Consider the following 17,371-nt stretch of genomic DNA (forward strand, 5'->3'; position numbering starts at 1 on the left):
CCAGTGTAAATGTTGTAATATCAGGGTAATGTGTTCTTTTCTTGGTAGATTGAAGATTAGTCTAGCGGTTGCATTTTGGATTAGTTGCAGGGGATGTAGTGTCGATAAAGGTAAATCTATGTATAATGCATTACAGTAGTCTAGATTTGATAGTATTAGAGCTTGTGTAACGGTTCGAAAGTCGGATGAAAGTATCAGTGGTTTAAGTTTTTTGAGCATATGTATTTTGAAGAACGATTTTTTAACAGTTTCCGATATATGTTTAGTTAGTGATAGTTTGGAGTCAACAGTTATACCTAGGTTTCTTGCGTGGATTTTTATAGTTATGGATTGTCCGAAGGTAAACATATTTGGAGGACGTTGAGCAGAGTCAGGGACAGTTGATAAATAAATTAGTTCAGTTTTTGCTGCATTCAGTTTGAGTCTGTTATGAGACAACCAGGTTTTTATTGTTTCTAGGTAGATTTGGAATAATGAAAATGTTTTATTCCATGAATCAGTTACAGGTAGAATGAACTGTATGTCGTCTGCGTATAGTTTAAAATTTAGGCTTAGGCCGTCAAGGAGACGACACAATGGTAGAAGATATATGTTAAACAATAGTGCAGAAAGTGACGAACCCTGTGGTACACCTGTGTTGGTGGTGTACCATTCGGATTTGGAGTTTCCAAGTGTTATTCTTTGCAGGCGATTTTGTAGAAATGAGGTGAATCATTGTAAAGCTGTGTTTGTGATGCCGATTTGTTGTAAATTGGAGAGTAATATTGTGTGATTTAAGGTGTCAAAGGCAGCTGATATATCTATCAAGACAAGTATATAATTTGTGTTGGAGTCAAATCCTCTTATGATTGTATCGAAGGCAGATATGAGTAGGGACTCAGTGCTGTGCCCTTTTCTAAAACCATGCTGGTTGCAATCTAGTATATTGTTTTCTTCGATATATGATGATATTTATTTATTTATTTAGAATTCTTATATACCGACATTCTTGTACCCTGAAACGGCAGGGTCGCACTCTCTACGGCTTTGGAGGCTAATCACCCGCAGGGGGGGGGGAAGTTGTATTTGATGAAGGGCAACTGATTCAATTATTTTGGCCAGTGATGTGAGTGTAGCAATTGGGCGGTAATTGGATAAATCTGAAGGGTTTTGGTTTTTCTTTTTTGGTATGGGAATAACTGATGTTCGTTTAAGTGAGTCAGGGAATATTCCTTGCGATAATGAAGCATTTACTATTTCAGAGCAATGTGTTCTTTAATGTTTTTTAGTAAGTATCCTGAACATGAATTAAAGGGACTTTTTGAAGGTTTTGATTTTGTAAGTATATTCTTGATTACGGTGTCATTTATGTTCGTGAACTCTGAGAAATTACAGTCAAGTGGGGGAATAGATGGTTTTGGAATAGGTAAATGTTTGAATTCAGCAGAAATGTTTTCAGATTTTTCTGTAAAGAATTTTGCTATATTGTTGCATAAATCATCTGATATGGATGTTGTTGGAGGTTCTGATATTGTCGTGAGGTCTTTTACAATAGAAAATAAAATTTTCGGATTTCCATATGCTTTTTTAAATTGAGATGTGTAGTAGGATTTTTTGGCTTTTATTATATCTTTTTTGTATTTCTGAAGAAGGGTGTAGTATTCTTGTTTTCTTTCAGGGCGACAAGGGGAGAGGGGAAATACCTTCACCGTCGCGAGGGGGGGGAGAGGGAAATACCTTCACCGCCGCGCTCAGGCTTGCACCTGCTCGGGCTTGCATCTGCTGTCTCTCAGCCGCTCCCTCCTGGGGCTAAGTCCACGCCGGGAACTGGCTGGCAGACCAAGGCTTACCTCTGAGAGATCTCGGAAATGACCTCAGGAATTCTCGACTGGGGGAGGGACCCTTAGGTATCACCGCAGGAGAGCGGGGCTTGTCTTGGAGAGTTAAGATTTTGAATTTTCTTTCTTCTTTGGTTTGGATTTCCTAACGCTAAGCAAGCGTGTGTAGAGTCCCAAACTGCTAAGGAGATGGAGAAATACTGAAGAGCAGAGCTTCCTGCAGGGGTATATGGAGTGCTGACGTCAGATTGAAATCTGACCATCTCCAACTGCTATCAGGAGCACACTATACCCATTGGTCCTGAGTCCATCTGCTACATGCTAGGAAATAGCGGTCGCTCCCTCAGCACTACCAGAGGGCCTCCTTGTCGGCCCCTGCCGATCGGGTGACCTATCTGCTGCACACATCGCGTTCGCACAGATGTAATAGTCTTTCTCCACCTCTGACAGGCTTTCCAGCATTCAGCGGCTGGCGCCATGCTGACAAGTGCTCCTGCACATGTGCTGCAGCTGCACCAGCAAAAATCACCCCCTTGATGAGCTGGCCTGGATCTTGGTGCTGCTATAGAGTATCCTTTATCACCTCTTGCCCCTGCTCCTGGCTCTAACGGAGTCTGACGCGCAAACAAGTCTAGATTTTTTTTTTTTTTTAAAGAGACAGCATGCCTTTTTGTTTCCTTTTTCTTAAAGTAAAAAAAGGGGTATACTTTCCTATGGCCCGCGGCCAGGAGCGGCTGAGAGGATCTCAGACCAAGACCCTTAGCTTTCAAGCCCTCTGGATGCTTCGGGCCAAGAAAGACCAGGTATAACCAACACCCCGCTTGCCCTGCAGGACTCAAGGGATGGCCCATGAAGGAACCTTACACCTCAGGGAGAAAATCATCTTCCTTGCTGCAAATTGTAATTTTTTTTTTAAACTTCAGACTGCAGGCTTTGCACCTCCACTATCTGCTGAAGACAGAGAAATACTGAGGGACCACAGGTGGCACTCTTGGTTATATAGCAGTGTCTGAAAAGTTTTTATTCTTTGCCTCCATCAGCTGGTAGGGATGCAAAGCAAACTTATCTGGACTGATCTGGAGTATTTCAATTATTGCTAGAAAGAGGCTGAAAGATTGCATTCTAGGATAAAAATCTAACGCCTGGACAGGGTTTATCAGATTACAATCATAGAACATAAGATCCCAGAAACTCAAGGGCACCATGGTAAAATCCTCCTTTCCAGGGATATTACTACAACAAACTATAACCAATAAACACACCAATTAAATTAAATATACCCCACTTTACATAAACAATTATAGGCTAGATAGTTTGGGATCATGATTCTTTGATTCAACTAAAATTTTAGCAATGACCCTGGTTGATCCTATTCTAAAATATTAAGGACAGTCTGACTGGCAACTGCCTCGCCCTACCCAGAACGGAGAGACTCCGATCCTTAGCACTAACTCACCGGAACAAAGAAGATGCTCATTTTTCCTGGACCTACCTGAGTTGAGGGGACAGTCTTTGATATGGAATTGGGCTTCGTTCTCATTTGGAATGTCTTTCCAAGTGGCCAGGAACATTTGCCGATCTGAGGAAAGTGACGAAGGGGAAAGATACAAACATTCAAACAATATGACATTTATGGAATCACTTCTGAAAAGGCCAAAAAAGCAGAATAAACTTGTCAAATTTATCACTGAAACACCGCATCCAGCACTTTGAGATCACAAGATACAATGCACACATCTTTAGCCACTTTCTAACCTGCTTGGCTATTTCATATAAGTTGGCACATCTTATGTTCCTTTTAGCCACTTTTCACCTCTCTTACTTCTAGTTAAAGTAGCATGGCTGCCATGTCAGCCCACTTGAATTTGTAGAAATAAGGATCAAACTGTGCTATTTCCAAAACATATTCTATTTTAAATGCAGATCAATAAGACAAACCTAATCATTTGGTATCATGGGAAAGGGATTTGGGTCAATCACTAGACAAGACTACATGGGATCTTTGTTTTTTCTATACAGGGAAGAGCTCTACTTCAAATAATATTGTTGAGAATAGCTATAAAATATTGTATCGCTTGTATCTAATGCCAGAGCACTTACATAAGTTTAGCAGAGTTGCTTACTTGTAACAGGCGTTCTCCTAGGACAGCAGGATGTTAGTCCTCACACACGGGTGACATCAGATGGAGCCCGGCATAAGTTTCTAGAAACTGACTGGCACACTGAGCATGATCAGCATGACACTATCCACGCGCCCATGCAGGGTCCCCTCTTCAGACTTGTAACATAGAATTACAAAAAAATAAAATAAACATGTTACGCTCCGCGGCCGCAGACGGCTGCGACCACTTCTGCTCACCTTTTTGCTACCTTGGCTCCGTTGGGCGAACTCGCAGCCTCTGCCAGCTACCACCGGCCTTCCAGCCTCCGTTCCCAGGCCTACCAGAGCAGCATGGACGCTGCCAACTGCCATCTTATCCTCAGGGTTCCCTAGGCATGTATGTGCGCTCCCTGACCTGATTTAACCACGTCATGGTGGGAAACTCCCCATCAGATGACGTCACTCAACTACAATATTTAAACTTGCCAGCCCAGACAGCTGGCAACTTGGCAACGAGTTCACTTGCTGTATCTACCTACTCTCGCTTCAGCATTGTACCGGTTCCTGTTCCTGTGGTGTGAGACTATCGGCTACCCGCTCCTCGGGGGCCCTTACTCGTCTTTTGGCTATCCGCTCCTCGGAAGGCCTTTCACCCGGACTCCTGCCTGCCTTGCTTCCCGAGGCTGTCTACGGAACTAATTCTGGTCTTCAGTCGCTGTGAGTACCACACTGTGGACACCTGTTGTGATATCAACGTGGGAACCCTCTCTCCACGTTGATATCTGCAGACCATTGCCGTGATTCTTAGAGGAGCCACCTCCAGGTCTACCCTGCTCTGCAGACCCGTGCCGAGATATCTCTAGAGGGACCCTCGCCGGTGTACCCCGCTCTGCGGACCACTGCCGTGTTCTTCCACCGAGCAGCCCTCTTGTCTACCATCTCTACGGACCCAGTGTAATTACAGTGACTGTAACCTTTCCCCGGCACCCCTGCTCCTCGGGTAGTGCCACAGCCATTGCTTGACTCTTGTCATACGAGCTGAGTCTGACGTCAGCATCTGCGCTGTCGTTCAGTTGCTCGCCTCCTGGGTTCACCCTCACTTTCTACATCTATACATCTGCTGTATATCATCCTGCAGCTGAGGCTCTGCCTCCCGACTGTTAGGCTCAGCAGGGCTCCTTCTCTGGGCAGTACCACCTCTCACCTCAGCCAAAGGGCCCACTTACTTACAAATTCTAACAAAACATAGGAGAAACCCAAATCCGAGGTGAGACGGGCGGGTTTTGCAAGGACTAACATTCTGCTGTCCTTGAACACCTGTTACAGGTAAGCAACTCTGCTAAACTTATGGTAGTCCTCACGCATGGGTGAAGCCCTAGCTGCAGGCTATTCCCAAACAATGAAAAGACCAACAGACACCTGACCATGTGCCAAGAGGCCCAACACCCATTGGTGCTGTGTTTGTAACAGAGGAAGATAGGGCCCATTGTTCGGGTTCAGGCTATTTTATTTATTTAAAAACTCTTCTATACCGTCTTTAAGTTAATTCACCAACGGTTCACATAAAGGCACAACAAGAAAAAATATATAATTGGTATAGATTACAATTTAAACATGTGCCAGCATAAAACGGTAACAAATTTTAATATGAGAAACTGTGTGTTGGTTAGAGCTTACATGTTTGGTTAGGAAACTGTTAAGTGGTTCGAGTCTACGTTTAATATGTATTTGGAGATTAAAATTGTTTGTTTGGAGCGTCTTTATCTAGATTGCTTCCCTTGTTCTCTGTCTGTATAAAAGGCTTGTTTAAACAGCCAGGTTTTCAGATTAGTTTTAAAAAGTTTCAGATTTCTCTGTAGCCTTATTTCAAGTGGCATGGAGTTCCATAGCACAGGTCCAGCCAGTGATAGTGCTCTTTCCCTTACTTGAGTGAGGCGTGCTGATTTGACGGAAGGCACAGTTAGTAAAGCCTTATTAGCAGACCTCAGGTTTTTGTGTGGTACATGTACGTGCAGTGCTGTGTTAAGCCAGTTGGCCTTTTCATCATGGATTAGTTTATGAATTATACCCAGTGCCTTATACTGTATTTTTTGTTCGACTGGGAGCCAGTGTAGCTCAGCAGGTGTTCCTGTAATGTGGTCTCTTCTTTTTTCCTGTCAGAATTCTAGCAGCGGAATTTTGCAATATTTGTAGTGGCCTAATGGTAACTTGAGGTAGTCCTAATAGCAGGGAGTTACAGTAGTCTGTGCTCACGAAAATCATTGCCTGTAGAACTGCATGAAAATTTTCTAGCATTAGTAGGGGTTTCAGTCATCTCAGAACCATTAATTTGGCATAACCTTTTAATTTATGTGAAATGTGTTGTTTCATATTTAGCTCAGGGTCCATTATTACTCCTAGATTACATACTTTTATTGCTAACTCCACGGTTTGATTCTTTTTGATTGCAATTGTAGGTTGTATAGGGTGTATGTTTTTTCGTTCTAGATGTAAAAATTCAGTTTTGTCAATGTTTATAACCAGTTCCATTTGGTTTAGGAGCTGATTGATTATTTCTAGATACATATTGGCCAGTTTCATTGTTTCTTCTATAGTGTTTACGATGGGTAGCAACAATTGTATGTCATCTGTTTATATATAATGTATTATTCCAAGTCCTACAAGTAGGTGACATACTGGGAGGAGGTAGATGTTAAAGAGTGTTGCGGATAGGGCTGATCCCTGTGGACCCCTGTTTGTAGTTTGAATTTGTCTGATAATGTGTTTTTGATCGGACTTGGAAGCACCTGTTACTTAGGTATGATTCAAACCAGTTTATTGTTTTGTGATTGAGTCTTATCTCTTTTAGTCTATCGATTAGTATTTTGTGATTTACAGTGTCAAATGTTGCAGAGAGATCCAGAAGAACCAGAATGTAATGCGTTCTTGTATCAAAGCCTCTTAAGATATTATCTGATAGTGCTAATAGTAGTGTCTCAGTACTGTAGTGTTTGCGGAATCCATGTTGAGCAGGATATAATACATTATTTTCTAAGTGGTTTGCTAGCTGTTTTTGGACTGTTTTTTCGATTAGTTTGGCAAGTAGGGGCAAGTTGGAGACTAGTCTATAATTGCTCAGATTAAGGGGGTCAAGGTTCTTTTTTTTAATGATTGGTTTGATTATGGCTCCTTTCAGGATATCTGACATTGATCCCTCCTCTAGGGAAAGGTTTGTGATTTTGGTTAAAGTTGGGGGCAACTGTGTTGGCAAGTTTTTTAAAATTCCAATATGGGTATAGTGTCAATTGAGTGGGGAGCAGGGTTCAGTCCTTTCATCATGTTTTCGACTTCAATTTGTGATATCTCTTCAAACTCTGGCGCTGGCGCTAACCATTAAAAAGGAGATAGAGCAGCTTTTAAACTAGAACAAAGGGGAAAGTCGACAGTCGCTCAGCAGCGCATGGTTCGGAGAGAGGTATCTTCAAAGGATACTAATGATGCATTATAATTAGGGCATCCCGATAGTGAGATTCCAATAATTAGAAAAATAGTCCAAGTGCCTGTAATTAAAAACTCACCTGAGCTAAAATATTCTAACTTATCCCTATCAATTAAAAAGCAGAATGAAAATACAAACAAAAATGTAGAGATTACTTACCCGATAATCTCGTTTTCCTTAGTGTATGCAGATGGACTCAAAACAAGTGGGTATAGCGTGCTCGTGCTAGCAGTTGGAGACGGATCTGACGTCAGCACGGCTACATATACCGCCACAGGAAGTGCAGCAATTCAGTAATCTTCCTTGCAAAAACTTTATGGATATATGTGTAACTGACCGATCGATTAAATAAACAGGATTACCCTGACCGATTGATAGTAGCTGGAGACCGCCAGTGTCCTCAACCGGAAGGCGTCGACACCCGGCAGGGTGGATGCACTCATGTAAGAAGTGATAAGGCTTACCTTGAATTGGTGAAACCCCTGTATACCGGCAGCCGGGCGGGATGCTGAGTCCATCTGCATACACTAAGGAAAACGAGATTATCAGGTAAGTAATCTCTACATTTCCTAGCGTGTAGCAGATGGACTCAAAACAAGTGGGATGTACAAAAGCTACTTCTGGACTGGGTGGGAGGCTGCCCGAGGTCCGTTCAGGATTGCCCTCGCAAATGCTGTGTCCTCCCTGGCCTAGACGTCCAGACGGTAGAATTTGGAGAAGGTATGGAGGGAGGACCATGTCGCCGCTTTACAGATCTCTGCAGGCGACATCATCCTAGTTTCTGCCCAAGAGGCCGCTTGCGCTCTGGTAGAGTGAGCCTTGACCCGTAGAGGTGGTGGTTTTCCTGCCTCTACATAGGCTGCCTTGATAACTTCTTTGATCCAGTGGGCGATGGTTGCCCGTGAGGCCGCTTCCCCTTGCTTCTTCCCGCTGTGAAGGACGAACAGGTGGTCCGTCTTTCGTAGTGCTTCTCACATTTCCAGGTATCTGGACAGTAGCCTGCCGATGTCGAGATGGCGTAGTATTCGACCTTCTTCCGACTTCTTCAAACCTTCCGTGGTAGGCAAGGATATGGTTTGGTTGAGGTGAAAGTGTGAGACTACTTTGGGTAAGAAGGAAGGGACCGTGCGAAGATGGATAACCTCTGGAGTGATTCTGAGAAACGGATCACGGCAGGACAGTGCTTGTAGCTCTGAGATGCGGTGTGCTGAGCATACGGCCAGCAGGAACACCATCTTCAAGGTTAACAAACGGAGGGACAGGCCTCGAAGGGGTCTGAAGGCGGGTCCCGCTAGAAATTCCAAAACTAGGTTGAGGTACCACAGGGGCACTGGCCACTTCAGTGGCAGGCGAATGTGTTTGACTCCTTTCAGGAAACGTGAAACGTCTGGGTGTGTGGCGATGCTGTTGCCGTCACTCCGGGGTCCGTAGCAGGATAGCGCTGCCACCTGAACCTTGATGGAATTGAGGGACAGACCCTTCTGAAGTCCATCTTGCAGGAACTCAAATGATAGGGATTTTAGCGGCATGTGGATTGGTGCCGTGAGATTTGCACCAGGCTTTAAATGCTCTCCAGATCCTTATATATGTTAGTGATGTGGAGAACTTGCGTGCTCGGAGGAGTGTATCTATTACCGGCCCCGAGTATCCTCTTTTCTTCAATCTAGCCCTCTCAATGGCCAGACCGTAAGAGAGAATTGAGCTGGATCCTCGTGGAGGATGGGACCTTGCCGCAGCAGGTCCCTGTGTGGAGGCAGGGGTAGTGGATTCCCTGCCAGTAGTCTTCTCATGTCTGCGTACCAGGGTCTTCTTGGCCAGTCCGGGGCCACTAGAAGAACTAGGCCTCTGTGCCGCTGAATCTTGTGTATAATGGCGCCCAGCAGGGGCCATGGAGGAAAGGCATATAGCAGGATCCCCTGAGGCCATGGCGGTACCAGGGCATCGATCCCCTGGGATAGAGGATCCCGCCTGCGGCTGAAATATCTGGGTACTTGAGCGTTGGATCTGTCCGCTAGTAGGTCCGTGCCCGGCGTCTCCCACTGATCCACAATCATCTGGAAAGCTGTGGGCGACAGCTGCCATTCCCCCGGGTTCAGGCTTTCTCTGCTGAGGAAGTCTGCCGCGGTGTTGTCCTTTCCGGCGATGTGGACGGCGGAGATGTCCTGGAGATTTGCTTCTGCCCAGGTCATCAGGGGGGCTATTTCTAGGGACACCTGTCGGCTTCTGGTTCCGCCCTGTCGGCGTTGTCCGACATCACTCTGACCGCTCTGTTTCGAAGTCTGTGGGTAAACCGCAGGCATGCTAGCCTGACTGCCTGTGCCTCTAGTCGGTTGATGTTCCATCCCGACTCTTCTGTGTTCCACCGCCCTTGGGCAGTGAGTCCTTCGCAGTGTGCTCCCCATCCGTTCAGGCTGGCATCTGTCGTGAGCAGGGTCCAGGTTGGGGAGGACATTCTTGACCCCTTGCTCATGTGGCCGGGCTGCAACCACCACCATAGCTGATTCCGCACTCTGGCTGGTAGAGGTAGGTGTAACGGTGTTGTTCTGTGCTCGTGGGCTCCACCGAGATAGGAGGGCGCGTTGTAATGGTCTCATATGAGCCCGCGCCCATGGTATCACCTCCAGAGCGGATGCCATAAGGCCGAGGACCTGTAGGTAATCCCAAGCTGTGGGCCGGGTGGCGCTCAGCAGGGCCTGTAGACTATTCCGGAGCTTTGATCTCCTCTTGGAGGTCAGACTGACCTTGTCTTCCTGGGTGTCGAATCGGACTCCTAGGTATTCCAGCGACTGAGAAGGCTGTAGGGAACTCTTGTTCAAGTTTACTACCCACCCTAGGCTTTCCAGAAGAGCTATAACTCTGTTGGTTGCCTGGTGGCTCTCCTCCGGTGACTTTGCCCTGATCAGCCAATCGCCCAGGTAGGGATGGACGAGGATTCCTTCCTTCCTGAGGGATGCCGCCACTACTACTATGACCTTGGTAAAGGTCCGCGGTGCGGTGGCTAACCCGAAGGGTAAAGCTCGGAACTGGAAGTGTTGGTTCAGGACTTTGAAGCATAAATAGCGCTGGTGATCCCGATGGATTGGGATATGGCAAGTAGGCTTCCGACAGATCTAGGCATGTGAGAAACTCCCCTGGCTGTACTGAATTTTTGACAGACCGCAGAGTTTCCATGCGAAAGCTGGGGACCCGTAGGTGTCGGTTGACTGACTTGAGATCCAGGACGAGCCTGAAAGTGCCCTCCTTCTTGGGCACTATGAAATAAATGGAATAATGCCCAGAATTTATCTCCCCTGCAGGCACTGGGATTATGGCTTTTAGGGACAGGAGCCTCCGCAAGGTAACTTCTAGTGCCGTCCTCTTGAGGGGTGAACAAGTAGATTCCACAAACTTGTCCGGCGGGAGCCGAAGAAAGTCCAGGTAATACCCTTCTCGGATGATGGCGAGGACCCACTGGTCCGAGATAATCTCGACCCACCTGCGGTAGAAGAGGGTTAAGCCTGCCCCCTTATGGCTGCTACCCCCAGATGGGTCGGCTGATTGTCATTGTGGGGTACGGCCAGGACCCGAACCCGAGCCGGTTCCCCTCTTGTGCTTATTCCGAAAGGCCTGGTTCCTGGCCTGAGAACGAGGTGCTTGGTAGCGAGTCCTGTAAGGATTGAAGCACGGAGAGTTTCTACCTCTGGATGGCCTAGGAAAAGGGTGCTGGCTCCTCCTTGACCTGTCTTCTGGTGGACGGGGTAATGGAGAGGCTATTGGCCAGTTTCTCGAGGTCGCTGCCGAACAGGAGGGCATTCTCGTGAGATGTGTCTTGGAGGAGGAGTTGGCCGACCAATTACGTAGCCAGAGCTGTCTCCTGGCTGCCACTGAGGATGACACTCCCTTGGCTGCCGTACGGACTAGGTCGGAGGCTGCGTCAGTGAGGAATGAGAGAGCTGATTCCATCTCTCCTCCCGGGGTGTTGTTCCTAGCCTGTGATAAACAGGAACGCGTCACCAAGGTGCAGCAGGTCGCAATTCGTAGGGACATGGCTGCCACCTCAAAGGCTTGTTTCAGAATGGCGTCCATGCGCCGGTAATGTGTATCCTTGAGGGCCGCCCCCCCTTCCACCGGAATGGTGGTGCGCTTCACAATTGCGCTAACTATGGCATCTACCTGGGGGCATGCCAGCAGCTCCTTGGTTGCCGGGTCTAAGGGGTACATGCCAGACAAGGCCCGACCCCCTTTGAATGAGGCCTCCGGCGCATTCCATTCCAGATCGATTAGCTGCTGTGCTGCTTGTAGGAGGGGAAAATGGCGAGCCGTTTGGCGCAGGCCCTCTAACAGGGGGTTCATTCTAGGTTCCCCTGGAGTGTCATGGCCCGAGAGAGCCAGTTCCGACAGGCATTGAGAGATCAGGCCTGGGAGATCCTCTTTCAGAAAGAAGCGCCTCATGGTCCGATATGGTTCAATCTCCGAGGGAAGTTCTCCCTCCTCGGGGGGCTCGTCGTCTTCCTCAGAGCAATCTGAATCCCCATAAATGGGGCTTCCGGGTGGCGAGTGGCCGTGCCAAGGCCTTGAGGGTCCAGGGGCCGGGTCATCGGTACGTACGGACCCATTCGGGGAGCAGACTGCATCATGACAAAGGCATGAATCCCCTTGAATAATTCCACCCAGGAGAGCGAAGCAGGATCTGGCCTTAGGGGCACCAGGTCTCTTGGGTTCCCTGGCTGCTCACGGCTGCCTGCTAGGTCCGGGGTGTTCCCTGAGGAACTGGCAAGTACGCTGGGCTGCGACCGGTCCTGGCCTGGAACTCCCAGGGCCTCCTCACATTGGGCACATAGGGAGTCTGCTTCCTCGCTCTGTGTGGCTCTGAGGTTGCATGCAGAGCAGAGGCTTATGCCTGATTCTGAAGGTGCCGGCTCCGCTGACGCATGGGCTCTCTTACGCTCCATCTCGTCTGTTAACTCAGCTGGAGTTTGCGCTTTGCAATATGCGCGAAAGACGTGCGCCTACCAATATGCGCTTATCCACGTGCGCGTATCAACGTGCGCCTAGGAATGTGCGCGTATCAACGTGCGCCTAGGAATGTGCGCCTATCAACGTGCGCCTATCAACGTGCGCCGAGCACCGGGCGCCTATCAACGTGCGCCGAGCACCGGGCGCCTATCAACGTGCGCCGAGCAACGGGCGCCTATCAACATGCGCCGAGCAACGGGCGCCTATCAACGTGCGCTTGGTAACGTGCACCTATTAACGTGCGCGTAGCTATTGAGCGGCGACGAACCAGGGCAGAAGGCGATGGCGAGCAGGCAGGCAAAATGGTGACCCCCTTGGCGGGTTGCCACGTGGGCAGACTCTGCTGATCCTCGCTTCCTCGGAGACCAACAAGTAAAGATGTACGCCTTACCTTGTCTTCGGCGCTTCCCGGCTGCGACCCGGACGGTCTCCGGCTGCGGGGGAGAGGGTGATTACCATCACCGCCGCGCTCGAGGATGTGCACCCGCTGCCTCTAGGCTGCGCCCGAACTCGTCTCGCTTGGGAGCCAAGTCCACGCCGGGACCGAGGCTGCCTCTAAGCCACGCCCGAGCCCTTCTCACTTGGGGGCTAGGTCCCTGCCGCGCATCGGCCACCGGACCGAGGCTCTTACCTCCGAGGGACCACGGAAATCGCCTCGGGAAACTCAACTGGGGGAGGGACTGAATGGTATCACCGCAGGAGTGCGGGGCTCATCTTCAGGTAGGTTTCTTCTATGAATTTAGTCGTTAGAATTTGGAAAAATGCTCATTGAGCATGAGGTAGCTCCAAACTGCTTTGGAGACGGAAATTACTGAATTGCTGCACTTCCTGTGGGGGTATAAGTACCCGTGCTGACGTCAGATCCGTCTCCAACTGCTAGCACAAGCACGCTATACCCACTTGTTTTGAGTCCATCTGCTACACGCTAGGAAAACAAACTTTGAAATGTTTGTATGCTAATGCCAGAAGTCTAAGAAGTAAGATGGGAGAATTAGAATGTATAGAAGTGAATGATGACAGACTTAATTGGCATCTCAGAGACATGGTGGAAAGAGGATAACCAATGGGACAGTGCTATACCGGGGTACAAATTATATCACAATGACAAGGAGGAGCACCCGGGAGGAGGTGTGGCGCTTTATGTCCGGGATGGCATAGAGTCTAACAGGATAAACATCCTGCATGAGACTAAATACAAAATTGAATCTTTATGGGTAGAAATCCCTTGTGTATGTCGGGGAAGACTATAGTGATAGGGGTATACTACGGTCCACCTGGTCAAGATGGTGAGATGGACAGTGAAATGCTAAGAGAAATTAGGGAAGCTAACCAAATTGGTAGTGCAGTAATAATGGGAGATTTCAATTACCAATTAGGGGAGGGAATTACTCTGAGATTTTGGGAAAACGGGAACAGAAATGGATTTATACGCTTTCTTCTGTCCATCCCAAGGGTTTGAATAAGGACGTAGAATGGCACCTTTTTGGTTGAACCGTGTACAGGGTGGGCGGGGTTTACGCTAATGAATCTATCGCGATAGCCTCTGTCTTTTGGCGCCAAACGACCTTTTAAAATGGCCTTTAGTCGTGTGAGCCGATGCGCTCCATGATGCATATACAAGGTATGTTTGTAAGAAACTTGAAATTGTGTAGCCATATTTGTCAAGTCCATCAGCTTTATTGTCTTTATATTCTAGATGATATTGATTGTGGGTCCCTCCCGATGCAGCTACCGCGAAACACGGACCGTGTCGGGGGACTTTAAATGACTGTTGTTGAAGATATATGGAGTTGCCATTAACAATACTGAGAAAATACTGAGAAAATTCAAATAAAAAACTATTATAATTTGAAGGTGGACTTGATTTACCAATTCCTTGCACGTTGTATATGTGGATATTTACTGATGTGCAAGGCACTTTGCTTCATGTCTTTGCTTGGTAGATTTCAATTACCCCAATATTGACTGGGTAAATGTATCATCGGGACACGCTAGAGAGATAACGTTCCTGGATGGAATAAATGATAGCTTTATGGAGCAATTGGTTCAGGAACAGACGAGAGAGGGAGCAATTTTAGATCTAATTCTCAGTGGAGCACAGGACTTGGTGAGAGGGTTAACGGTGGTGGGGCCGCTTGGCAATAGTGATCATAATATGATCAAATTTGATTTAATGACTGGAAGAGGAACAGTGTGCAAATCCAAGGCTCTCATGCTAAACTTTCAAAAGGGAAACTTTGATAAAATGAGAAAAATGGTTAGAAAAAAACTGAAAGGAGCAGCTACAAAAGTACAAAATGTCCAAGAGGCGTGGTCATTGTTAAAAAATACCATTCTAGAAGCACAGTCTAGATGTATTCCACACATTAAGAAAGGTGGAAAGAAGGCAAAACGATTACCGGCATGGTTAAAAGGGGAGGTGAAAGAAGCTATTTTAGCCAAATGATCTTCATTCAAGAATTGGAAGAAGGATCCAACAGAAGAAAATAGGATAAAGCATAAACGTTGGCAAGTTAAATGTAAGACATTGATAAGACAGGCTAAGAGAGAATTTGAAAAGAAGTTGGCTGTAGAGGCAAAAACTCACAGTAAAAACTTTTTAAAATATATCCAAAGCAGAAAGCCTGTGAGGGAGCCAGTTGGACCGTTAGATGATCGAGGGGTTAAAGGGGCACTTAGAGAAAATAAGGCCATCGCGGAAAGATTAAATGATTTCTTTGCTTCGGTGTTTACTGAAGAGGATGTTGGGGAGGTACCCGTAATGGAGAAGGTTTTCATGGGTAATGATTCAGATGGACTGAATCAAATCACGGTGAACCTAGAAGATGTGTTAGGCCTGATTGACAAACTGAAGAGTAGTAAATCACCTGGACCGGATGGTATACACCCCAGAGTTCTGAAGGAACTAAAAAATGAAATTTCAAACCTATTAGTAAAAATTTGTAACCTATCATTAAAATCATCCATTGTACCTGAAGACTGGAAAATAGCAAATGTAACCCCAATATTTAAAAAGGGCTCCAGGGGCGATCCTGGAAACTACAGACCGGTTAGCCTGACTTCAGTGCCAGGAAAAATAGTGGAAAGTGTTCTAAACATCAAAATCACAGAACATATAGAAAGACATGGTTTAATGGAACAAAGTCAGCATGGCTTTAAACCAGGGCAAGTCTTGCCTCACAAATCTGCTTCACTTTTTTGAAGGAGTTAATAAACATGTGGATAAAGGTGAACCGGTAGATGTAGTATACTTGGATTTTCAGAAGGCGTTTGACAAAGTTCCTCATGAGAGGCTTCTAGGAAAAGTAAAAAGTCATGGGATAGGTGGCCATGTCCTTTCGTGGATTGCAAACTGGCTAAAAGACAAGAAACAGAGAGTCGGATTAAATGGACAATTTTCTCAGTGGCAGGGAGTGGACAGTGAAGTGCCTCAGGGATCTGTATTGGGCCCCTTACTTTTCAATATATTTATAAATGATCTGGAAAGAAATACGACGAGTGAGATAATCAAATTTGCAGATGACACAAAATTGTTCGGAGTAGTTAAATCACAAGCAGATTGTGATAAATTGCAGGAAGACCTTGTGAGACTGGAAAATTGGGCATCCAAATGGCAGATGAAATTTAAATGTGGATAAGTGCAAGGTGATGCATATAGGGAAAAATAACCCATGCTATAATTACACAATGTTGGGTTCCATATTAGGTGCTACAACCCAAGAAAGAGATCTAGGTGTCATAGTGGATAACACATTGAAATTGTCGGTTCAGTGTGTTGCGGCAGTCAAAAAAGCAAACAGAATGTTGGGAATTATTAGAAAGGGAATGGTGAATAAAACGGAAAATTTCATAATGCCTCTATCACTCCATGGTGAGACCGCACCTTGAATACTGTGTACAATTCTGGTCGCCGCATCTCAAAAAAGATATATTGCGATGGAGAAGGTACAGAGAAGGGCTACCAAAATGATAAGGGGAATGGAACAGCTCCCCTATGAGGAAAGACTAAAGAGGTTAGGACTTTTCAGCTTGGAGAAGAGATGGCTGAGGGGGAATATGATAGAGATGTTTAAAATCATGAGAGGTCTAGAATGGGTAGATGTGAATCGGTTATTTACTCTTTCAGATAGTAGAAAGAATAGGGGGCACTCCATGAAGTTAGCATGTGGCACATTTAAAACTAATCGGAGAAAGTTCTTTTTTACTCAACACACAATTAAACTCTGGAATTTGTTGCCAGAGGATGTGGTTAGTGCAGTTAGTAAAGCTGTGGTTTAAAAAAGGATTGGATAAGTTCTTGGAGGAGAAGTCCACTACCTGCTATTAAGTTCACTTAGAGCAGAGCTTTCCAAACTTTTCATGTTGGTGACACACTTTTTAGACAAACATAATTTCGTGACACAGTAATTCAGTCTACCAGCAAACCAGAAGTTAAAGGTTAAACGAACAAAATGTATTTCAACAATTTATGTATGTTTCCTTAAATATATACATAAATAAAATGTTTCACAACACAACCTATCTCATCATAAATATTTGCAGGCTTCCACGTCCTCCATGCTGATCTCGTACATTGTGAGATCGGCATAGAGAAAGTGCTACTCTTGCACATTCCCAAAGATTACATGTGCCAATCACTAAAAAGTAATTTTTTTTTTTACCTTTGCTGTCTGATCTTAGTTTTCTAATCGGTTGGTCACAGGCTTTTTTTTCCAGCTTTCCTTTCTTGTTTTTTTGCCAATTCCTTTTACAGGGTCTTTTTTTCTATTTCTTTTCTCTCCATCTGTCTTCCCTCAAACACATAATCAGGTTCTCATTCTCACACGCTATCTCACACATTCTCTCACACACAGGCTCTCACTCACATGCAATCTCACACATCCACAGCTCTCACTCTCACATGCCTCTCTCTCATACATACATACATACTGTCTCTCTCGTGCACATGCTGTCTCACTCTCACACACACAGGCTCTCTCA

At 46.2% G+C, this 17,371-nt stretch overlaps 1 protein-coding gene across 4 annotated transcripts in view; it reads right to left on the bottom strand.

Annotated features, from left to right (window-relative positions):
- The window catches only part of AP1B1 (adaptor related protein complex 1 subunit beta 1), a 392,478-nt gene that overhangs the window by 86,996 nt on the left and 288,111 nt on the right, over positions 1-17,371 (bottom strand). For all 4 annotated transcript variants that reach the window (XM_029571861.1, XM_029571859.1, XM_029571858.1 and 1 more), the window contains one exon: positions 3,310-3,396. In XM_029571861.1, the coding sequence (XP_029427721.1) occupies positions 3,310-3,396 (87 nt within the window). The remainder of the gene's footprint in view (positions 1-3,309; positions 3,397-17,371) is intronic.

This window comes from Rhinatrema bivittatum, chromosome 11 (genome assembly GCF_901001135.1).
Source record: "Rhinatrema bivittatum chromosome 11, aRhiBiv1.1, whole genome shotgun sequence".
Taxonomy (NCBI): domain Eukaryota; kingdom Metazoa; phylum Chordata; class Amphibia; order Gymnophiona; family Rhinatrematidae; genus Rhinatrema; species Rhinatrema bivittatum.